General features: G+C 37.9%; 1 protein-coding gene across 4 annotated transcripts in view; it reads right to left on the bottom strand.

Moving 5' to 3' along the window:
* The window catches only part of RBKS (ribokinase), a 93,101-nt gene that overhangs the window by 40,996 nt on the left and 26,179 nt on the right, over positions 1–25,926 (bottom strand). For 3 of the 4 annotated variants that reach the window (XM_058551531.1, XM_058551533.1, XM_058551534.1), the window contains exons 2-5: positions 23,386–23,518; positions 11,773–11,836; positions 10,763–10,825; positions 7,701–7,865 (exon numbers count right to left, since the gene is read on the bottom strand). In XM_058551531.1, coding sequence (XP_058407514.1) covers positions 7,701–7,865; positions 10,763–10,825; positions 11,773–11,836; positions 23,386–23,518 — 425 coding nt within the window. The remainder of the gene's footprint in view (positions 1–7,700; positions 7,866–10,762; positions 10,826–11,772; positions 11,837–23,385; positions 23,519–25,926) is intronic. The other variant, XM_058551535.1, reaches the window with a different exon arrangement.

Below are 25,926 nucleotides of genomic sequence, written 5' to 3'. Positions count from 1 at the left end.
ACTTTAATACATTTCAGCTTCAAGGGCAAGCATCAATATTTACAACCAAGGTGATTACAAAGTTATGGCAAAGGGCAACAAGAACATTAAAGAAAACTGTAAATGTTGTGGCATGAAAAGACATGCATGAATGTGAACATTCAAGCTGGTGAACATTTTTGTGGGTTACTTTAAGTGCTTAGTTGCTAGGCTAGTTCATAAATCCATTTTCCAGGAAAGAAAAAAGAGATAATAGAAAATAAACAATGCAGAGCTCAAAATTTTCCTGGTAAGAATAGTAAGTAGGAAGTTCATTTACATCTGCATATTTTGAACACCTATGTACATCTTTCCAAATATATCACAGTTACTCATGCAAACATACACACACAAAAGCTTACATTCTTGGCTTCTGTGAGCAATCTGGGAACATAAAGGAAAGATTGAGAAAGGGGGAGAAATTCAATCAGAGGCTGAGAGCTAGCTCAGACTAGGAGACTACAGGAGGAAGATGGATGGGGATAGCAGAAACAGGGAAAATGAGAATGTTACAGCCATTACAGTGTCAGAAGAAGTGCATTTTTCAGAGGAGGAATGTGAGCCTCAGAGAGATGAGGTCACAGTCTAAGGTCATCCACTGGGACATAGTTCAGCTGAGTCCCTACCCCGAGTCCTCTAGTTTTAAGTCCAGTGCTTGGTAGTCTCTAAAATAGTTGCTCCTCTGGGCCAGGACGCTGTCCATAGCAACACAAGCCCTGAATTTCAATTCGCAATATTATAAAACTGCCTTTGGTGTGGAACTTTGTAAATATTTTTTTGAAAATCTTTAGAAATTACATTCACAGGAAGCTCCCCCTTTCTCAAAACACTTACTTATCCACCAAAGTACCCAGCTAGATTGGTTGGTCTTGTTTTCTTCTATCCAGGTCCACTGACTTATGTGTTTAGTAACCCCAATTTATTACAGACCCACAGGGTAAAATCCTCTAGCTGCAGTTCTCAGAGACTCAGAACAGTGGTTCACAAAATTGGCTGCACATCAGCATCACGAGGAGAGCTTATTAAAATGCATGATTTCTGGGCTCCACCTCAAACCCACTGAATCAGAATCTCTGGGGGGTAAGATCAGAGAATGCGCACATTGACAAGTTCTCCAAGTGGCTCTCTCATGGCTAGCTTGGCACTGATCTATTCCACATTCTTGGGGAGATGTATTCAACACTTGGCTAATGGAAGCTGTCCACTACTTCTGCCTGGTAAGGCTAGCTAGTCTACTTCTGTACGTTCCTTGGTCTTATTTAGCATTTTCATTTGGTCAGTGGATCTTGTCCAGTGGTTTACAGACTAACACTATTCTCACATTTTCATTATTTTAGAATCCAGAATGTCCACCCACAGAAATTCTATGGTATATTTTTGGCTGCCCATATTTTTGCACAGGGTTGTTGTGCAGCTTAAATTAGAAAACGGATGTAAAAGCCCTGTGTAAACTGTAAAGTGTTGTACAAATGTAAGGGATTATTACTGTCATTATATTGTCCTTTACACACAGCCCAACACCCCTGCCTGTCCACCCATTTCTTCTGCCCTCTGTTGGAGTTTGTAGCCTGGCAACAATCTCTCTCACTGGTTTTGCCACTTCTGCAAGGTCTTAGAGATGTCAATTATGCATCAAGGCCCTCACTGCCCAGCATTCCAACACACCTATTTACTTTTTAGGTTTTCAGAATGAATATATTGTTCCCTATTTTCCTTAAACATTAAACTGAAACACCATTGCTCACCTAGTATGATCCTCAAATCTGCAGTCAGCAGCATTTGAGGACACGTTAGAGGAAGCAACCAGTATGGAACAACAGGGTAGAGCCTTTCTTCTTATGAAAGTTCTATTTTATCTCAAAAGATCCCCTGATCCAGCAATTCCTTTTCTAAACCTATCCTACAGAAATACACAGGCATGCAAAGATGCAGTACAGTTATGTTTATCCAGCTCTGTTTGTAACAGAAAAAACAAAAAGGAACCTAAGTATCTATCAGAGAGGATTGGTTAAAAGAATTATGACATATACGTCCAATGGAATACTCTGCTGCTGTTAAAAAGAATGAAGCAGATCTGTTTTGTTACAGAAAGATTTCTAAAATTTATTTATAAGCGAAAAAAGTCAGTTTTATAATAAAATCTATAGAATGATCCCTGTCCTTTTTAACAAAACAAATAAAACATAACTATATGTGTATTTACATTTATACACTTACATAGAAGAGAAAAAAGTCTGAGAGGTTACTCACCGAACTAAGTGATTAGTTACAAAAGGCTGATGTGAATAAATTTTACCACATGTTCACTGCTGCACACCATGCAAAAACATCATTCTTAAAACATTTATAATATCTTACATCAAAAAACAAGTACACTGTGAATGAAATGATATAATGTCTGGGTTTTGCTTCAAAATAGTCCAAGGCTCCAGTGGGGAGTGGGGAATAATGAGATGGGGTACAGATGAAGCAAGATTGGCCATGTGTTGATAACTGTTGAAGCTAAATGACAGTATATATGGGTTTACCATATTATTCTCTATAGGTCCATACACATACTTGAAATTTTCCACAATAAAAACGAATTTTTTTTTAATTTTTTGTTTATTGCAGTAACATTGATTTATAACATTGTATACATTTCAGGTATACATCATTATACTTCTATTTCTGCATAGATTACATCATGTTCACCACCCAAATACTAATTACAACCCATCACCACACACATGTGCCGAATTATCCCTTTGGCCCTCCTCCCTCCCCCCTTCCCCTCTGGTAACCACCAATCCAATCTCTGTCTCTATGTGTTTGTTTATTGTTGTTATTATCTACTACTTAATGAAGGAAATCATACGCTATTTGATCTTCTCCCTCTGACTTCTTTCACTTTGCATAATACCCTCAATGTCCATCCATGTTGTCACAAATGGCTGGATTTCATCGTTTCTTATGGCTGAGTAATATTCCATTGTGTATATATACCACATCTTCTTTATCCATTCGTCCCTTGATGGGCATTTAGGTTGCTTCCAAGTCTTGGCTATTGTGAATAACGCTGCAATGAGCACAGGGGTGCATGTATCTTTACGCATTGGTGTTTTCAAATTCTTTGGATAAATACCCAGCAGTGGAATAGCTGGATCGTATGGTAGTTCTATCCTTGATTTAAAAACGAATTTTAAAGAAACAATTACATTGAATTTTAAGCAACAATTGCTGGAATGAGGAATTCTACAATTTAATTTGACCATAAATATTGTATAAAAATCAATCAATCTATGCAGAAATAGAAGTATAATGATGTACACCTGAAATTTATACAATGTTATAAACCAATGTTACCGCAATAAAAAATAAATTAATTAAAAAATTTAAAAAAATCAATCAAATCTTATTTGTCTGTATTTTACCAAGGGAAAGCATTTTTACCAATAGTAACTAGATACATAGGCTTAGAGTCTGACTAGTAACTAAACTTAGGGGAAAGAGAAAATGCCATAAAGAAAGGCCTCTCTTTGACTCATGCTACCATAAACAAGCATAAATACTTTACCATGATGAAAGAAACATGAAGAATTAGTAGATGTAGTTAATCAAAGAAGAAGGCAAATTTGTAATAGACAAGATGGAAAAAAATGATGTCATTCTGGAACCATGTGAAACTAGAGAGCACAGGATGTACTGTGGAGTAACTTGGGGCTGCAGAGGTGATTGATAGCACCCAACAGTAATTATTACTCATTACAATGTAAGACAGACTAAACTCCTGGATGTCTTAACGGCATGTCAATGGCGGGCACAATAATGTCAATGAGGAACTGGTGAGGCCTAGGGAGGCAGCTGTATAGGCACAAAGACAGGAAAATGAGGTGGAAGCTCTTAATGATGTCACCATGGAGGGCAGGGCCTGGACAGTTTAAAAGGCCTTAATAACTAACACAGAGAAACAGGGGAAGGAAATCAGCCTAAGTTAGGAAACTGGGAAGGTTGGAGTACCCAAAACACTGGCTTGGCAGTCTCTCACTCTAGGGGTTCTTCTCTGTGACGTGAGCAGCAAAAACACTCAAAGCTTGGGCTATGTGCTGGACAATGTTATTGTGAAAGTCAAGGTGGCCAGCCAAGAAGTTTTGTTTGCCAAATGGAAAAGGACTAAAGTGGCACTAAAAGATATTTTGTATCCTACCTAGAATTTAATCTTGGCAATCTTACAATCTCAATTATTTATAACTGTTCCTGTAATGTTCCATTTGCTTTGAAATAGATATAAAGACCAGAACCAACATGCATAATTTCATCACAAGCAGCTGCAGCACCAGCTCTGCCGTGGGCCTATCTCACAGCATCGTGACCCACAGGAGGGGGGCTATAGAGGGCTACAGATTCATTTTTGCTGTTGCAGGTGCTGTCTGTTTAAAATCAATGCTTTCCTTTTGGTAAAGACAGAAAGAGATTTCTGAGACAGTATATTCATACACGGAGGGGAGTCTTTTTCCTCTGTATTTTAACTACTGATATATAATCTAGTTACACAATGTGTTTAATTCAATCTTCACTACTTGTAAGTACGTAGTACAGATAAGGGAGCTGTGATAACAAACCCACAGATGATGATGATGACGATGATGATTTTACCATCTGTCTTGTAGATGGAATAAAGCTGAATAGCACATATGCAGCCTCGTGGGGCAATGGACAGGACACTCAGCACTCAGCAGATCTTTAAGCTTTGCTCGCTCTGCTCTGGATCAGTCTATTCACAATATCGTGACGTTAAAGAACTGTGAGAACTCTCAGCCCAATTCTCTTGTGTCCACAGAAGAAGAAACTGAGACCCAGAGCAAGAAACTGACTTACTTGCATGAGGTCCCCCATTTGCTAAGTGATTGATTCTGAATTCAAAGCCATACTTCATGACTCCCAAACCAGTGCTCCTTTCATGGTACCACTCTTCTCTAACATGAGAATGAAGATACATTAAATTCTCACTCACACACACACACACACACACACACACACACTCTCATGGTACAGAATCTAAGCTGTGTAACTACCAAATCTGGCTGGTAACAACTAAATGGGGACCACCTGAGTTCTGGACAGAGGAATGTGTGTGCATATGTGCTTGTGTGTGTGTTTTATGGGGACAGGTAGGGGACATGTTGCTGAAAACACTCTAGGGTCTCGTCTCTGTGACTTGAGCAGTAAAAACGCTCAAAGCTAGGCTACATGTTGGCCACTGTGACAATTCCTGGACTTTATTCTTCCAGAGATACTCTTCATAAAGGCTCAGTTCCTTGAAATCACTGGGATGTGGCAGTTTCTTTATTTGAAATGTGGTCTAGGACACAGAACTTGGGTCTTGGGTGTCTGAAATCCTGGTTCCTACACTGACCTTGGTTGAGCTAATTACTTAACCTCTCTGAGTCTGTCTTTTTACCTTCAATCTGGGAGAATAATGCCTGCCATATCTTTGTCATAAGGTTTTTCTGAGCATCAAATATATGTGAAAGTGCTTTATAAGCTGTAAAGTACACATAAATGCAAGGTATTACTACTTCTAATATTACTATATAAGAAAGATCATGCAGAATTAATACTTAGACACGCTGGCTATTAGTAAAAATGTGAAGTAGGCTAGGCTGTCTTTGGCCCACCATCACCTACTCCCGACTGTGTCTGATGCCCTAGGTCTTTCAGCTACTCAACTGGAAGAACTGCCAGGCAGGTGACGGAGGAAGCATTTCTGGACCCCACCCAAATGACAGCCCAAGGTCAGGCTGCCTCCCCATCCGGGTAACTCTAGCCTCACCTGTGAAAGGTTAGATCCTCAACTGTGGTGGCTGTACCTTTCTCTCCTCCACAAGCTGGGTACAGGTAACTAGACTAGGACAGAGGAAACAGTGATCTCTGAGAAGCAAAGGATAATAGGAGGAAAAGAGAAGTTACATGAGAATATGCTTTGACCTCTATAAAGAAAGACAGGAGCATGAATGAAATGGCATGTTGTATTCACATCACCCAATTACGATGAGTGCAGTGCAGAGAATGCTTACCATAAGTATTAGACTTTATCTGTGACACCCCGAGAAAATGTAACCAAATGGGTTTTGGCTTAGAATTCTTTCTGACAGCTTCAAGACCATTAAAAATACATTAAATGTCAGTGAGAATTTGCCACAGCGTGTTGTTTTGCCAAGAGGAAAATTTGTTAAATCAGGACATACATTTTAAAATTCTCCACAAAATCACTTCAGTAACTTATTTTCCATTTATTGCTATGTAGAACACTATACAGTTTTGGGAGAAATCACTTATACAAACACACACACACACACACACACACATACATTTACCGTTCTTTTTCTTCTCTTTCTTTTTTTTTTAGTTTTGTATCTTGATGAGAAAGTTTTATCTAGAAAAGTCAAAGTGGTTCTCTATTTTCTTCTTAATATAAATCACAGAACTATGAAGAAGGGCCGGCCCCGTGGCTTAGTGCTTAAGTGCGCGCGCTCTGCTACTGGTGGCCCGGGTTCGGATCCTGGGTGCGCACCGACGCACTGCTTCTCCGGCCATGCTGAAGCCGTGTCCCACATACAGCAACTAGAAGGATGTACAACTATGACACACAACTACCTACTGGGGCTTTGGGGAGAAAAAAAGGAGGAGGATTGGCAATAGATGTTAGCTCAGAGCTGGTCTTCCTCAGCAAAAAAAGAGGAGGATTAGCACGGATGTTAGCTCAGGGCTGATCTTCCTCACACGCACAAAAAAAAGAACTATGAAGAAGCTTAGAGAGGCTACTTTTTATTTTGATTTTTTTGATTAAATGGTGCTGAGATCAGGATATTATCCTAATTTTAAAGAGAGAAGTGAAAGGCAGAAGAAAATTGGGATTTACTGAGACTTACTACACCATGCTTAGCATCATATTTTATTTTATTTCATTCTTACAACAATTCTGTAGGGGAGTATTTCTATATGCATTTAAAGACAAGGCTCAAATAACAAGGCTTGTTATTTGCTGGGGGTGAGAAAGGGGGAGTGGGTGGGAGAACAGATGAATCAAGATTAGCCCCAGGTTGATAATTGTGGAAGCTGGGTAAGGGGTTTCATTATACAATTCTGCCTGCTTTTGTATATTTGAAAATTTCCAAAATCAAAGGTTAAACAAAACAAAAGAGCTGCTTAAAGGATGTTGACAACATAGAAAATATTACATATAAATAATCTTTTGTTGTTTATAGAAAAGATGATAAAGTTTTACAAAAAGGAGAGAAAAACTAATCTTCAATTCTTAGAAATGTTTATCAAAATGTACCAGGGCAGTGATTACACATGATGTGCAGCTTAACATCTCAGAATGTAAATCATTCCACTACTTAGACTCTATCTTGGACAATGGTCCGCTTCAGAGATTCTAGTTACTACTTGTGTTATTTCTGCTGATTAGATTGAAGATTTAGATTGTGGGATATCAGAAATGCTACTTGTTATTTTTACCCTATTTGGAAAGTTTCTCTAACATTATCAAGAACTATAAGAAGACAGTGAATCTCACAGATGGGAAAAAGAATATTTTACTACAGAAAAAGTATTGCTTTGCTTAACTTGAAAGGTTAACTTTCATTAAGACAGTGATAAAAACTTTTATAGAAAGAATGACAAATATGTAAAATTACCTCCATTGCTGTGGGCTATTGTCAGGGCTTCCAAAGAAGTTGCTGGAGTTACTTCTAGCTGGCAGATCATGACTTTGGCTCTGCTAATGGCATTGGCTGCTTCTCTCAGGTCTTCAGTATTCAAAAGTAAATTTGCTCCAGCCACTATAACGATGATATTCTGGCCTATAAAGAATTTCTACATATTTATATCAAAAACCAAGCAGAGCCAAGCAATGATATTCTGCAGTGTTACAATCACCCTTACAAAGTCATTATATAAAATGTGTTGTATTAATTTCAACATTTCTAGGCCATTCAGGTTAAACTTTGTCTTCCTAATACATCTTCTTTTATAATATCTCTGTAAGAGTCATATCATTCTGATTATTTTGAGCAAAATCTAAAAAAATTTCTCATCAATATTCTTATATACAAAGAATATTAGCTGAGAAATAATATATAACATCTTAATATTTTCTTTCATGGGAAATATGTGATACAATGTATGTGGTAAAGATTCTGAATCCTAAATGATAGATGTCATAATGATGAGTATAAATAGTCATAAACTTGCCTAATGCTAAAAACTAATGCTCTGTAGTATGCAATCAGTTCATGTGTGTACTCTCGAGTATTCTAAAAAGTGATTTTGTAAATCAAAACACAAATCTAACCGATGGAAAATTGTACTAGATAACTTAAGGTAGAGAGAGGAATATTTGGTCTATGCTGTACCAGATCAAAGAGAAGCAGGACTAAGAAATCTTATATACTCATCACTTGGACCCACTCTCTACAATCCCACCTAAATGGGGCATTTTATCTGTCAGGTGAACTCTCAAGAGCTGTGCCGTCCAACATGACAGTCATGAGCACAAGCCACATGTGGCTACTGAGTACCTGAAATGTGTCTAGTCCAAATTGAGATGTGCTTTAATTGTACAATACATAGCAGATTTCAAAGACAGTACAAAGAAAAGAAGGTAAAATATCTCATTAATTTTTAAGAACATTTTGTTTTTTTGTTTTTTTGTTTTTGTGAGGAGGATCGGCCCTGAGTTAACATCTGCCAATCCTCCTCTCTTTTTGCTGAGGAAGACTGGCCCTGGGCTAACATCCATGCCCATCTTCCTCCACTTTATATGGGACGCCGCCACAGCATGGCCTGACAAGCGGTGCGTCTGTGCGCGCCTGGGATCCAAACTTGCGAACCCCGGGCCACCACAGTGGAGCGCGCACTTAACCGCTTGCGCTACCGGGCCGGACCCTAAGAACATTTTGATGACATGTTGAAAGGATAATATTTTAGATATATTGGGTTAAGTGAATATATTAGATTAAGTTTCTTTTTACTTTTTAAAATGTGGCCAATGGAAAATTTAAAATTATGTAAGTGCCTTGCATTATACTTCTGTTGGGCAGCACTGATCTAGAGGGATGAGTTGCAGCAGTCATTTTTTTGTGCTCCAGGCTGCTCGTGCTGATCTTGTATAGACATGACCTAAAATTACCTCTGAACACAGAACACATGCTTGCCTATCATCTTACCACAGATGTGTTTGTTGGCCACAAGGAGGACTTAATAAAGTGGGGATGGTTCAGCATAAACCCAACCTCGGTACTGGAAAAATTCAAAGTACCCACACACTGAAAGACAGCTTACCACCTTCCTTTTCTCCTTCAGTGACCTCATTCTCTCTCCTAGAGTCAACTGCTGCTTCTGTGCTGCTGACTCCCACATCTACATCTCTGGCCTGGCCTTGTCTGATGCGCAACAAGCCCAAGACTACAGCTGTCTGGTGGACACTGCCATAGGGTAGCTCATTCATGCCTGAAATTTAACTTGTCAAAACTAAACTCTTGACTTTACCTTGCTGCTCACACCTTCATTTAAAGGAGCTGATTGTCCCCTCTCTGGATATTTTGTTAGCTCTTCTATACAATTTGTACTCTCGAGGGTATTACCATATACTATAAACCAAAGTCTACCATAATAGGCACTCAATACACAATATTAAATTATATCTTTGCATGGAAAATGCAGTAGTTTGTTACACAGATAAGGAAGAAACAGAACTCAAAGATATCCCTAGAACACAAAAAAGGGGTCTAAGACAGGGAATGAGCTGCTGTTGGCAGCAGTAATTACTTAAGATGTAGCTTCAAGTAACGAACACAGGCTGTTGTCTATTGTCAGAATGAAAACTTGCATCCACTGTCTTTAAGTGGAATACATTTTGTTGTTGTTATTACAACTTTGGGGTCACTAAAGTAGAGCTAAAAATACCATATCTTCTGTGAGAAATGATCTTGTAGAAATGCATCATAAATAGAAGAAATATTGTGACAAATCCTAATTTAATACAATGCACCCTGACTGCCCACCATGCACCTAGGAGCCCATGAAATGCTTGGTCCTTCTGAATATTAATTCTGATTTAAAAAATCTTATGTAGGTGTTTTTATACTTAAAATAGTTGGCAGAAATTATGAAAACTTTACTTGAGGGTAAAGGGAAGTTACTGTTTTTAGAGACAAATGTTTCAACTCTTGCAAGGCCTTGTGACAGACATAGCTGTATATATAGACTTTTGAGATTTCATTGCTGTTTAAAGAGCAGACAAAACTGAACACTGATGATAAGAGTAATTAGTTGCTGCCATTTGCTCAGTAAGTATTCTATAAATACGATTAATCAACTTTCTTTTGCACCTATCTATTTACATTAATTTACCTAGTGTAACCGAAATGACAGATGAACACAACTACTTTTAGAGACAAATGTCAATTCTGAGTTCACATGAAGGGTAATGGGATGTTACAGGATATAAATATTATTTTCAAGCAACTATAACACTTCATATGTTTAGATGGGAAATTTCATATTTGAATGATCAACCTGGGAAGTATAAATAAAGGGAAACGTTTATATTTAGATTGGAAAGACCATGCTTTAGGCCTTGGAGTGGTGGATTTAGTAAGAGATCCGTAGATTAGGGTAAAAATTGACGCTTCTGCTCTAGTTCTGGAAATGAACTGTCTGTTTTATGAAATGACACTCAAATATGTGAAACACATACCTTCATTATCGACAATTATAGAAGCCGCTCCTGTTGCAGCATCTTTAGTCTGATATGTAAATTCTAAAAGAAAAAAGAAATTACAATCACATATATACAGGCTGGCATGCATAATCTATTTTAACAATTTCAATGCACCACTAATCTTTGGAAAAACTTTTTAACCTTTAACCATCTGGAATGATGAAAAAGAAATAAGTAATTAGTGCTAATTTATACCCATCACCTATACAATGAGGAAAACAGAAGTCTTTACACTTAGTTGCACCTTTTTTCTACATTAGTAACAACCCAGCAAACCACTCTCGCTTCCAATTCCCCCAAAATATTCATAGTTGTATACATAGGCATTTTTCTAGACCACCATGTTTCTTTTCTTCAGTGAAACAAATGAAAGACTTGAGATGAAAGATTAAAGGTCAAACCCATAAAATGAACTTGTTTGATTTTCTTCATTCTCATAAGCCTTGCATCTCATCAAGAATTATGGGCTGGCGTGTAAATGGAAACGTTGATCAGGCAGCCTTTGGCAGCAGCAAAGAGCCTTGAACTGGAGCCAAAGACCTGCAGTCTAGTCCTGGCTCTAGCTCCAACGAGCTGTGTGCTCTTGGACAAATTCAGAACCAATCTGGCCTTCAGCTTGCTCTTTTGTGAAATAATGGTATGATCCTCAGTGGTTTCTAAGATCGTTTCCAGCTATTAACATTCGATAATTTTTCTTAAAATATCTTTTGTGAAGGCAGCACCTGTTTTCTCTCATCACCTGCTTTTGAAACATTTCTACAAGACAAAGGTTTGTAACCTCCTATCATTATATTCCCATCTGGAGGAATGTACATGAAAGAATTAACCAAAGGACATTTAAAAAGCAAGACTAGACAAAGCTGTGCATAAAAATTCTCTGGCCACCAGGGGAGGATCTAATAGTTCTATTCTATATTCAACTTTTCTTGTACCCAGATCCCAGAAGAAAGTTATAAAAACTAACTTAAAAAAAGATGAAATTTTACCTGTAGAAATACCATTCTGTTTTAAGTTTTCTATATAATCATTGCCAAAAGAATCTTTGCCAACCTGTACCAAACAAATGATGAACGTTAGATCTTTTACATTTAGTAAAATGCTACAATGTAGTTTTTGGAATACTTAGCATTTTAAAAGGGCATATCTGCACAGTACTTTATAAACACTAACTAATTAATCTTCTTAATGTAAGATGCTAGACTTGATTTCAGCCCAAAGAATTGTTATATATTAATGTTCCACTTAGGAATATCCTACCTAGAATGACTTAATGACTTAATGACTGTCACTTAATGACTGTCACAAGTTCTACAGCTTCACTCTCATTTTGATCTGTTCATGTGGAAATTACCAGAGACAGAGCTGTCTACCATCAACAATCCTCAGTATTTATGAAGAATCTCAGTTGTTTGTACTTCACTACAAAACATCTTAGTAATGACTTGCATGGTGTTTTAGAGTCTTATTATCTTCTCCCCTGACTCTGACATGGGGGGCAAAGAGGAGGGAATTTAAAGAGCCCTAGCTAACTTGGGTAACTTGGTATAGTGGAATTCTGTTGTTTTTGCATCCTAGCATCCATTCTGGTAATGATACTTTGATTTTTCCTTTGGATACCCATTCCTCTTCAATTCATAGACAACATTATTAAGGTGGCACATTTGTTACACTCAGTGAACTCATGCTGACACATCATTATCACTCAAACTCCATTGTTTACATTAGGGTTCACTCTGGTGTTATATATTCTATGGGTTTTGACAATTGTATATGTAGACATGTATCCACCATTATAGTATCATACAGAATAGTTTCAGTGCCTTAAAAATCCTCTGTGCTCTGCCTATTCATCCCTCCCTCCCCCTTAGCCCCTAGCAACTACTGATCTTTTTCCTGTCTCCATATTTTTGTCTTTTCCACAATGTCATATAGTAGTTGGAATCATACAGTATGTATCCTTTTCAGACTGGCTTCTTTCACTTAGTAATATGCCTCTAAGATTCCTTCATGTCTTTTCATGGCTTGATCACTTATTTCTTTTTATCACCAAATAATATTCCATGGTATGAATGGACTGCAGTTTATTTATCCATTCACCCACTGAAGGACATCTTGGATGCCTCCAAGTTTTGGCAATTATGAATTAAACTGCTATAAACATCCATGTGCAAATTTTTATGTGGTTGCCCTCCTATTTTTACTTTTAATTTTAATCAGCTGTCACCATTTAAATATTAGGAGACTTCACAAAAACAAACAATTTCCAGGAGGTTCCGAAAATTCAGAGGTTCTGGAAACACTGGGCCCACATTCCTGCAAGGCAGCCCAGCTGGAACTGCCCCAAAGGTGAGCACATGCTCTCTAGTTCACCACAGCTCCCACCTTGCCTACTGCAATTTATGTTACCTGCTTGGGCCCTGTAGGCTTTTATGCTTGCCACTCCTGAACTCTACTTCTACTTTTCTATCCTACAGGTGAGTACTATGTCAATGGATTATGTCTAGTCAGGTCTCAGCCACTCCTGGTGTGTCTGCTCTTCCATAGAAAATTTTCTCTCTCTGAATATATCAATAGAAAGAAACCTAGAGATTTACATGCCTCAAGATCCTCAATAAGTGAAGATATTGAGCTTTCTGGTGAGCTTTTGGATTGTCTGATCAGGGGTTGAAAAATTTTTTTCTGGACAAGGCCAGATAAATATCTTTAGACATTGCGGGCCATATGGTCTCTTTTGCAACAATACAACTCTGCTGTTGTAGTGTGAAAGCAGCCAAAGAAAATCTGTAAACAAATGGATGTGGCTATGTTCCAATAAAACTTTATTTGCAAAAATACATAGTAGGCAAGATTTGACCCCTGGGCCATAGTTTGCTGACATATGATTTAAATGCCACTTCTGATACCTTCTTCCTCAAAGAACACTTTTCCTTTGCTCCTCTTCTGGATAAAATGCTGATTAGGCAACAATCTCAAAAAATATATAATAATTTCTTTTTAAAAATTATTTTATTGGGGTCATGGCTTACAACATTGTGTACATTTCTGGTGTACATCACTATATTTCAGTTTCTGTATAGACTGCATCGTGTTCACCACCAACAGTCCAGTTTTTATCCGTCACCATACATATGTGTCTCTTTACCCCTTTTGCCCTCCCCCACCCCATTCTCCTTTGGTAACCACTAATCTATTCTCCTTATCTATGTGTATGTTTATTTTCTACATATGAGTAAAATCATACAGTTTTTGTCTTTCTCTGTCTGACTTATTTTGCTCAGTATAATACCTTCAAGGTCCATCCATATTGTCGCAAATGGCACAATTTTGTCTTTTTTTATGGCTGAGGAGTAGTCCATTGTATATATATATATATACCACATCTTCTTTATCCATTCATCTGTTGATGGACACTTGGGTTGCTTCCACATCTTGGCTATTGTGAATAATGCTGCGATGAACATAGGGGTGCGCATATCTTTTTGAATTATTGATTTCATGTTCTTTGGATAAATAGTAGTGGAATAACTGGGTCATATGGTATTTCTATTTTTAATTTTTTAAGAAATCTCCATACTTAAAATATATATAATAATTTCTTATTAGCAGAATTTCTATCTCTACAATGAAAAGCATCCACTACAAAGCATTGCTGTAGAGAGAGTTCCCTGGTGGAAGAAGGTCATCTACCAGAGGTTTCCTTCATGGGAAGCTGGCCATTTATCTACCAGGTAAGTGCCAAAGCCTCCTATTTCTTAGGTCAGAGATTGTACCAGAACCAAATTCTTTGTTCTCTCATCTGTTTTTACATTATTTAACTCTCTCCCATGGGCAATCAAGGTGTTATATAGTTGGGAAAGTATCATTACAAGAACGTTATAGAGATTAAGAAAAGGCCATCCCTAGGCATGTGGGGCCTGATGCAAATTAGAGCAAAGAAACTTCTCTCCTCTTTCCTATCAGTTTTATACAGGCAAAATCTGTTTAAGGTGAATGTCAAGGGCAGGTGATAAATGGTGGTAATAATATAAACACCAGGAAGTGCAGGGATTACGAGGAGGGGAGGAGGAAACCAAAAAACATGCAGCTTTGCCTTCAAGAAACTGATAATATTGGAGAGAGAAGAAGACACAGAGAGGCAACTACAGTACCAATGGAATATCATGTGCATCAGAGGCATAATTAGGAAGGGATCTCATGCTCAGGGTAACTGCATTTTGCAGCCTTGCTGCAGTTGCTCAGAGAATCACCTGATTGGTTATATCCCTCTGTGATGGTTATGGTTCCAGGTTTATTCTAATAGTGATTTCCTGGCAAGTCTGCTGCCTGGTCTTCTAAACTCTATGTGAGAAACGGAACAAAATACTTTGCTTTTACCTTTAATATTCCTTTGTCAAAAATAAAAATCTGGTAACTGAAAAATAATGGAAAAGTAAAACACTGCTGAGGATTAAGAGAAGTCAACTCCAGCTCCATTAACTTTACATCTAGGTGGCAGTGATACATTACAACATAAAAGAAGTGATAAAAAGCCTAAGAACAGGAAGACAATGTTTTCATTTGTGTCATGGAAGCCCCTTCACACTAGCTGTGTGATTTGGGGCAAGCTACTTTAACTGTCTCTAGGCCTTAGTTTCCTTATCTGAACAGTCACAGCAAGTTTGCTGTGAGGATAAAATATATAATATGCATGAAAGCATGTTTAAAACTGTAAAGGATTAAATAAGGGTTTGGTGCTATCATCATCATCATCATCATCATCTTTATCATCAGGCTGCTTCTCTTGGGGGAAGGGGCAGGGCTACTGCTGCTTGGATTCAATCTTACAAACAACTTTCCTGCCCATCTGGTTCTTCCTGACGCTTCAGTTCTTTCTGCTGCTCCCTATTTTCAAACAGAAGAGCACTTGATCGTGGAAGGAAGCATGTGGGTGCATCAAATTATTTTAAAAATGAGATTGTATTACTATTATTATTCTAATAAAAACACAGTATCTCCATTAATGGTTTGATGTAACTAATGCTGTTCAATGTAATCACATATCCTGTTACTTTCATGAGAATAATATAGCCAACTGGGAGGGTATCTCTGCCTTGGGAGTAAGCTTTAAGTGGATCTAAATCATATATCAAAATGTGGACAAAAAGCATTAGAGATCTGAGTTCTATTTCAAATGATCCTCTTTTTCTTTCTGAGGAAAGAAAGAAATTACAGAGTGGCACAGATGACATGTGTGATGTTATACTAAAAGAATGCCATCTTCTCTATTTCTTCACCCTCAAAACCTCTTACATATTCATTTATTCTTCTGGACTTACTTTAAAAGAGGTTGAGAGAAGTGAGCACCTTCCAATGCCCTTTACTTATTTCTGACTCAAATGTAAGCCTCTTCCCCACCAACTGGAAATTGATAACCAGAAGTCAGAGGAGTAGAACCCAAGCTAAGGTGTCATTCATTGCCTGCCATTGAGAGCTGAGTTAAAAGTATGTTGAAAGTTACAGTGAATGATACCAATGAAAGCCCCTTGAAATAAGGACTGTTATAAAGGAACCTTGATAGGTATCTTTGGAGGCTTCCCTATTTTTCTGGTCACACTTTGGCTATCAAATTGATATGAAAGCTTTAAATGTAAGTATCTTGGCCATGAGGCAAAATGGTGCATATGGAAGTCAGGAAACGTAGAATCTAATTTCAGTTCTGCCACTATCAAGCTAATTAAAATTCTTTGCTACAAATTGTTCCATCTGAGCCAGTCTCTAGGGTGGGACTGGTGTGAGATATCTCTGGCAGGCAGGAAAGCAATAGTTCTCAACCTTGACTGCACATTAGTATGTCCTGAGGAGCTTATTAACATCCGGATGCCCAGGTCACACCCCAGACCAATTAAATCAGCCCCTTCACAGGTGGGACCATCACAAGCTCCCTAGATGATTACAATGTGCGGCTTCCAGTTGAGAACCACTGGTTGTAGGATTCAAGCCGGGAGAGTGGCTGTAAAGCTTTGTCTTTGTGGAAGAAATGAAGAGGGAGAGCACAGTCCCGCTTGGTACCACATTGGTAAGTCAACTAAGTGGGAGCACAGAGAAGCGTGACCTGCAGAATCTGCTGGGGATGAGGGCCGTATCAGGGTCCAACTCTGGGATCAAGGTATTGTAAAGTCCGAAAGATTTTCCTGGCTTGTGTTTGCTGACTCCAGTCTCATTTTGACATGACCCAGGTTTGCTTCCTCTTGCTTCTTTTGCTTCTATCTCTGTAAAACGCATATTTGGCAAAAATAGTTGGATTTCTCTGTTTTTCAGAGTGGTCAGTAGACGCACTATTAACTTGATATTATCTTTTGACTGTGTTAAAACACTATGTGAACAAGACAGGAAACAACATGTGTTGGAGAGGATGTGGAGAGAAGGGAACTCTCATACACTGCTGGTGGGAGTGCAAACTGGTGCAGCCACTATGGAAAACAGTGTGGAGAATCCTCAAAAAATCAAGGATAGAACTACCATATGATCCAGCTATTCCACTGTTGGGTATTTACCCAAAGAACTTGAAAACACCAATTTGCAAAGGTACATGCACCCCTGTATTCATTGCAGCGTTATTCACAATAGCCAAGACTTGGAAGCAACCTAAGTGCCCATCAAGGGATGAATGGATAAAGAAGCTGTGGTATATATACACAATGGAATACTACTCAGCCATAAGAAACGATGAAATCCAGCCATTTGTGACAACATGGATGGACATTGAGAGTATAATGCAAAGTGAAATAAGTCAGAGGGAGAAGGTCAAATACCGTATGATTTCCTTCATTAATTAGTAGATAATAACAACAATAAACAAACACATAGGGACAGAGATTGGATTGGTGGTTACCAGAGGGGAAGGGGGTAGGGAGGAGGGTGAAAGGGATAATTCGGTACATGTGTGTGGTGATGGGTTGTAATTAGTATTTTGGTGGTGAACATGATGTAATCTATGCAGAAATAGAAGTACAATGATGTACACCTGAAACTTTTACAATGTTATAAACCAATGTTACTGCAATAAACAAAAAATAAAAAAAAAACAAAAAAAAAAACACTATGTGAGTACAATATATTCATGTCTATATCCTTGCCTTATGAGAACGCAGAAGTCCTTTCCTCTCTCCTCTACCTAATCAAACCTCACCTGTTTTTCAAGCATCAACTTAAGGCCTACCTTCTCTAGTCCAGCCCTTGTTAATCCTCTCATTTCGAGAACTCCTGGCATATAGCATTCCTAATGGATACCATATAATTAAACACTTAATTGAATACCATCTTATATTGTTTGGCTAAACAGTCTTCCTTAAGGTCTAGTCTTCCTAAAAGCTTATGGGAGACTTGAGCTTAGCATCTACTTATCTGTCCCCAAGCCCTGTGCATTAAAGATGTTCTATAAGTATTTGATCATCTTAGTTACCTGTTCTTTTTCCATGGGCCTCTTTATCATTCTTAAAGAGACATGACTGCAGGCACCCATGCGATTTCTAGTTGTGGCTGCAGAAAGGTTCTATCCAAAGTTTTGCTTCTAATAGCCCTCTTGAAGGCACTCACACTCTCTTGGTTGCAGCAGTGAAATACTTTTGGGCAGAAAGATTCTGACAAAACTGTGTAGTGTGAGGTAGCCTGTGTGAGCCTGTTCCAGGAGAAAGAAGCCAGGTCTTCAGCATCTCTGGACAACCACTCATACTTAAGCTAAGCAACTCATAAAACCCTAGATGCTCTTAAGGAAATCCTGGATTCAGCTCTACCCTGAATATTATAGAGCAGTGCTGTCAAATGGAACTTTCTGCAATGATAAAATGTTCTATATCTGTGCTGCCCAATATAGACACTTGAAATACAGCCAGCGTGATTGAGGAATTCATTTTATTTTAATTACATTTAAATCTAAATAGCCACATGTGGCTAGTGGCTACTGTATTGGACAATGCAGCTGTAGAGAGATGTGTATTAGGATCATGGAAAACAAAAGGGCTGGGTTTATCAGGAGCAAGAGCATTTCTTTCAGCTAAGGGTACTGAGCTGCTTCCTTCGCTCTTATCACTGGGAAGATTCTCTTTTGCACTAAGGGAGAGCCAGTCAGTGGCTTCTACACTCCAGAACTATGACCTAATGCTGAGGAGGGTAACTTCAGTTAGCATATCATAACAAAGTTCTGTATTTCAAAATGGTTGAGGAACGGGCTGCTTGGAATCGTTGAACGGCAGAAAAAATCTAGTAATTCCACCCATCAACATATATTTGAGGTAAATAAAACAGAGGACCAAGATAGCTTACCCAAGGTCACATGAAATTGAATATTCTGCTAAAAAGATTATCACATATATTAAAACAGGTTACCAATTTTCAAAGTTAGAATACATGAAAATATAACACTAAACTAAGCTGAAAATAATTTAATCTTTGTGATTCAAGACATTTTGACTTTTCAGTGCCTGAGGGTCATAATAAACAGCAGGTTTAGAATACTAAGCTACATTTGTTGTCTTATAACAAAACCCAGCAGTTGTTTTTTTTTTGTAATAAATCCCTCATATTAACTTTTTAACTTGTCATTTGTGGCTTTATCATAAAAGATGAAGGAAGAATACATGAAATTCCAGTTTAAGCTTGCTGGTTGTTATATCCTAGATAAATGGGTGTTTACCTTAATAATGGCCTTTAATATACAAAGTTAATGTTACAATCACCATTATCATGCCTGCTTATCGGAGAGTGGTGGTGGGTTTGTGGTAATCCTATATGAGGCATATTTTATTTATTTGGTTAGGGTCATTGGAGCCCCTGGGTTTGGATACATGGCCAGGCATTCCAGTCAACATAGCCAACTAGTTTTAGGCAGTCATCTTTCTACAGAGTTCAGGAAAGGACAGATTTCACTTCATTATATAATACCTGGGAAGGCCCAGGGAGTAATTTTTGATCTTTGAAAATTAAAATCTCAATGCACAATCAATTGGTTGTCCTATAGTAATCTAACAGAGAAGTTACCTTTTTTGGTTAAGATGATGGGTACTCTAATACACTGCTTTTCAAGCTATCTGTGGTGAAGGCTCAGTGTTTTTTTCCCTTCATTTTCAATCCATTGTAGACTAAGAATTTTGTAAAACACAACAACAATTAAATGAAAACAAAAAAGTCACAAAAAATACAAGCCCTAATTTATTATTACTATTATGTTCAACAGCTATAGAATTACTGTCAAATTGCTGTAACTGTTTCTAACTGCTTACTCTCAATTTCTGTACTGTTCAGACCAGTGCCAGTTTGCAGCCTGAGGACCAGACTTTGAGTAGCACTGCTCTAACATACTGCCTCTGTCACAGAACTTCATACCTGACCATTCTGAAAGGAAAACAGAAGGCTACTGGTATGAGAGAGTTTAGATAGTCTCATGTTTGAAGAAAGAAAAACCAGGTAATCTCTTGAAGGTCCTCCCAGTTTCCTGATTTCTGATCTAGGTCATATTGAGCCCATGTCTTCTCATAGTTTCCTTCCCCCTCCACCGGAAGCAGGGTCTCTGGGCTCATCTTGGGCCACTGTATCTTGAGCTCTTTATTCTACCACGGTCCTCCTGAACAGCCAGTTTTTGATGTTTAGAAATAACTTCCTTCCCTCTAACATTTGGCTTCAATGGAATGGAGAAGGAGCAATGGCTTAAACAAATCAGGTGAAGTCTTATGAAAGGTCTCCTTACAGGCTCTTTGCCTGCCAGGACTTTCATTTTCTATGATATCTGCCTGGATGTTTAATCTCAAAACATCATCTCCAATTATCCTCGGACTGCAGTTTTGGCCCATGACTCAGCTGAATATTGACTATACAACTCTTAACTACTTGAAGTGTTTCATTATACATGTTTCATGGTACGCATTTTGATGGACTCTTGCTTAATAATCCTTGTCACAACATCTTGACAAATATTTCTCCTTACCTCAATATAAGACGTTTTGCATGTGCCATCAAACAGTCTTACTTCACCAGAGCTTGAATTTTAGTTTGTTGCAGGGCAGTAGTAGGTAAGTTAATGTTGCTAAGAGAACTATAGGAAATTTTCTACCTGTTTTTCCTTTGCTCTATCTGTTCATTTTTATCTTGAGTAATTTTGTGATTTTGGTTTCTACTTGGAATTTGTCATCTTTAAACTGCTATAAAGCAGTTTGGCTAATTTGCTTAATAAAAATATACATCAAAATGGAAAGAAATATCATGATAAATGGATAACAACTTCTATTATAAAAGATATTTTATTTTTCTTTCTAAGAAGTCTAAGAATATTGTGCAATTTGTTTAAGCTTAAATAAATCCATGTCTAAAGGTTCCAGGTAATTTAAGCAAAGTAACCCTTTTAGCTGCAGCCATCTTTTCTTATCCTCTGTACAGACACCCAGGCTAAGTTCCACTGTGTAGCTAAACATTAGATGACTAGATCGAGGGCACAGTAGGTACAAAGAACTTGCAAAATTGTGCAGGTGCGAACATGAACCATCACACACAGACCAGAATAAAACAAATAGCACCTCTGCTTTAATCAACCTCCTAACTGGAACATTTCCCAAAATACAGCCCTCTGCCTTCTATTCCTCTCACATCCACTCCTATGGTTCATGATTCATTTCTCCAGTTCAATTCCACAATTCAAATATTTCTATTTTGTGTTTCTCTCTTTGCCTCAAATTCAACAGACATAAAATAAAACCAATCTCAAAATCTTCAAGTTGGATGAGATCCCAGGGGACATCCAATTTTGACTTTAATGGCTATGTGAATAGCTTTTATAAAGCTTCCAAGAGGGGGTTCTCTAATCGCTCCTTTAACAGCTCCAGCTCTGGGGAATTCCTCTCTCCCCAGGGCAGCCATTTTTGCTACCTTGCTTCCAATAGCAATTCTCTGTCTAGGTTTTCCCAGCCAGGAAATGATATCAGCTTCTTTCCAGTTCCCAAGCCCCCATAAGTCAGCACCATCTGATTACTCCCCAAACACTTCATTGCTAACCAAGTACAGGATGGGTCAGGCCTAACATTTTTAATCAGCTCTCTCTCCCAGCCCCGTAATTCCTAGCACATAATAGGTAATCAATAATAATTGTTGATTAATTGATTATTTTAAATCTATCAAGAACTCAACCTTAGGAAATGAGGGTTTCTTACTTTGAATCTTGTGCTTCATGTGATGTTTTTGACCGAGTAACCAGATGAGAATTATATCATGTTAATCATAAACTAGAAAACTACAGTTCATTAGTAGATAAAGTGATGATTATATAATTTCTACATCATTCAAAGACTCCTGTGGAGAGAAAAGTGCTGTATGCAATGGGAAATGACATTTCAGAGAAATTTTGGTTAAATCTCGCCAGTTCACAGGAGAGAGCTCATTCTTTTAAATTTCTTGTATTTTTCTTATCCTCTGTTATGCAGACCCAGTTTAGCTTTCCTAGAATAAATAAATAGACTATCTTTCCTGTTATACCAGTAATGCTAGCATCTTAAAATTTCATTAAAGATGCAAAAGTTGAACCTTTGGCAGCCACTTTTGATTTATTTTTGAATAATTTTAGTAGGATGGATAGAAATAGGATTACTGTATTTTACATATCATTTCTTTATATACCTGAAAATAGAACTATGCCTAAAGATCAGTTATGTGTAGTTCCTTATTAAGGCCCAGATTCCTTTCTGATCCAAGATATAGCACTAGAAGAAAATAACTTCGAGATGAGTAAATCACCAGTTATTAGACCAAGTTTCCAAAAGCTGTGTTGCTGCAGTGAAACCTGTAAAAACAAGATGACTCATGCTGTTGTTTAGAAGCTGGACTACAGAAACCCATTGGAGTAGGCTAATTCTCCTCACTTCTCACACTCCAGTTATACACGCATTAAATTCAAGGAATGCAGTATTAAGTTATTTGAGGACTGCAACTTCCCAGAGGATTCAGTGAGGTAGAAACTAATATAAAGGACAAGGAAGATTACTCTCTCCTATTTAAATCTTTAAAAACAATGAACTTCCAAAAGAATCAAAAAGAGGTACTCAAACATGTACATGTACAAGCATGTTTATAACAGCACTGTTCACAATAGCCAAAAGGTAGAAACAGCCCAAGTGTCCATCAACAGATAAATGGATAAACAAATTGTGGTATATACAATGGAATATTATTCAACCACAAAAGGAATAAAGTACTGATACATGCTGTAAGGTAGATGAACCTTGAAAACATTATGCTAAGTGAAAGAAGCCAGACACAAAATGTCACATATCATATGATTCCATTTATAGGAAATATCCAGAATAGACAAATCCATAGAGACAGAACGAAGATTGGTGGTTGCCAGGGGCTGAGGGGAGGGGGAAATGGGAAGAAACTGCTTAATGGGTAAGGAGTTTTACTTTGGACTGATGGAAATGTTCTGGAACTAGATAGAAATGGTGGTTGTACAACACTGTAAATGTACTAAATGCCACTAAATTGTTCACTTTAAGATAGTTAAAAAAAAACAAAAACAATGAACTCAAGTCTTAAACCAGATTCTTGCCTCTAGAATCCTCTCCACTGTACTTTACACTTACCTTGCACACCATGCATGTCTTTGCTCCAAGCCTAGCAGCTTGGACACACTGGTTGGCACCTTTCCCTCCAAAGCCAATAAAAAACTTATGTCCATGGATGGTTTCTCCAGTTTTTGGCAAACGGGAAGTAAGACTATCATAATTTAAAAAGACAAGGGGGAAAAAAAAGCACATTGGTAACTGCAATCAATTTAAGTTCTTAGGAGAGCGAGCGAAAGTTATCTGATGGAGCTCTAGTCTTAGCAATCAGAACTGCAAGCAGAAGCAGGGAAGATTACCTTTTCCTCTAAGATAACATCAGCAGTTGCATCACTATCGAGAATGCATCCGCTTGACAGAATTCCTCTCTCTCCCACCCCTCACAGCTGCACTACTGCAGCTCTACTTCAGATGGCAGTTCCTAGTGTCTGTACTGCATCAGGGTTGTTCATGGGTGCCTCTGTTTTCCATCCTGGAAAACTCTTGGAGGGAAGTAACTTCATATTCCCCCTTCCCAATGCCCAGCACAGAGCTTTATTCACAGTGGGACTTAATAAATGGGACCAAGTTAATGTGTGTTCTGTATGGGTTTATTTGGTCACCTTAATAAGAAGCAGGAAGTGTACCAGGATTCTGGTAACCATGTTCAGGACCTAAGAAGAAGAGGGAAATTGCAATTCTAGGCACTAAAGAATGTTATTTGTTTCCTTGAGGGGCAGGTGGGAATGGTATTTAGATGGCAGGATCAGGTTTTGGTCGTAGTCCATCCTGTATACCACTCATTTCATGTACTGAATCAAAAAGAGCATCTATTTTAAAAAATGAATTCTAAAGAGCTAAGTTTAGTTTTAAAATTTTACTACAGAAAATTCCAAACATATAAAACTAGAGAAAATATTGACTTCCTCTACCCCCATGCACCCATCACCCAAATTCAACTATTGTGAACTCATAGCCAATCTTGTTTCAGTCTATACCTTCATCAGCTTCTCCAAGAGCTAAGGTTTCTTACTGATATGTGACTGCCTAATGAGGATTGTATTAAATGAGGCAAAAAAAGTAAAAACTTTGTTCCAGGGTATGATTTTCGTAACATTAAAAGTAGAAGATGTGAGGAAACAAAACTTTGAAGGACAGGAGACTTTAAAATGGAAAAGGAGTTCTGGGTATAGGGGCAAGTGAAGAAGATGGGCTCAAGTGGCTGAGGACTGGTTGGCTACAAAGAATGGGCAAGAGCAAGAGGGGAGAGATGGCAGGTGTGACCAAAAAGGTTAATTAGCTTTAGACAGGAAAAAAGGTCAAGAGAGAAGTTCACAATAGTAAGTCAACTGAGAACCTAATCTGTTTTAGCAGATTAGAAATTTATACTCATTTCCCATATAGGCTGTGATCTATCTGAAAACAGTATCTTTATATATTAGACTAACAGAAAAATGCCAGTTCCTACAGGTCACTAACAGCCTGTTTGCAACGGGATGATGTATGACTGATGTCAAAAACACATGATTGTGTCAATAAAGACCAAGTTCCACCTGTGAACTTCTGTTATGTAGTTCTAACAATCTCAATAAATTGAGCTAAACTACTCCATTCCCTAGCAATGCACTGTCAAATATGGGTATTTGAGATTCAAAAGAGACTTGTCAATAATTCGAAAACATCCCACTCCACTCCTCCCCTTTTCAATTCTATTTTTATCTCGGATTCTAAATGCATTTATAGTACTGATGAAAAAAATATACATCTACAAGGTTCACTTCTGAAAAAGGTACTCAATCAAGAGAAAAATGGTCTTAATGTAATGTTATTATCCTGTCATTTAATTTAGCAATGACAAGTGATGATGAGATTTTGATTTGCACCAGTAATCTTAAACATTTTAGGATTCTGTTATGAACAGGCAATGATGAGTAATCTGTGTGATTGAGTAACTATGCGAATACTTGGCTTATTGATGCTGCTACAAACAACATTCATAACAACCTTAAAAAGAAAAAATATCCAATGTGGCTAAAAACATTCCAAATAACTTAATTAGTAACACTGTCACTAACTAAACTTATGACTTCCACTATATTTATACTTAGATCTGGGTCACAATTCACTGGTTTGAACCAAGTGTATTTTTTATTATCAACAGTGGGAAATCATGAAAAATATATCACCAGATTATTACTGGGACATACATGTATGCGGCGGAGGAGTGAAATTAGGGGTACAGTGTGTGTTTGATGTGGGAGCAGATGGCTGGGATTTAAACTCATTTCTAAACAACTTATATTCAATTTAGCTATCACTGAAATTCCTCACTCCTTTGGAATTCTACTCTTTTCTTTTCCTTCTGCATCTTTGCCCTACTCTTATCGCTGTCTTCCCTCAATTGTAGACTTGCCCTGCATGAGGACAGGGATCAAGTCTGTCATGTTCTCCATTTTATCCATAGTGCCTGTCACTTAGCAAGGGGTTAACAGATTTGCTGAATCTTTCTAAGAGTCTCCCCTTGTCTCTGAAGGGCAGCAGAATATGCCACCCCAAAATATGCCGCTTTGGTATATTGATGAT

This window comes from Diceros bicornis, chromosome 12 (genome assembly GCF_020826845.1).
Source record: "Diceros bicornis minor isolate mBicDic1 chromosome 12, mDicBic1.mat.cur, whole genome shotgun sequence".
NCBI classification, from domain to species: Eukaryota; Metazoa; Chordata; class Mammalia; order Perissodactyla; family Rhinocerotidae; genus Diceros; species Diceros bicornis.
The sequence above is the reverse complement of the archived record's forward strand: the minus strand, read 5'-3'. Positions and strand labels throughout refer to the sequence as shown.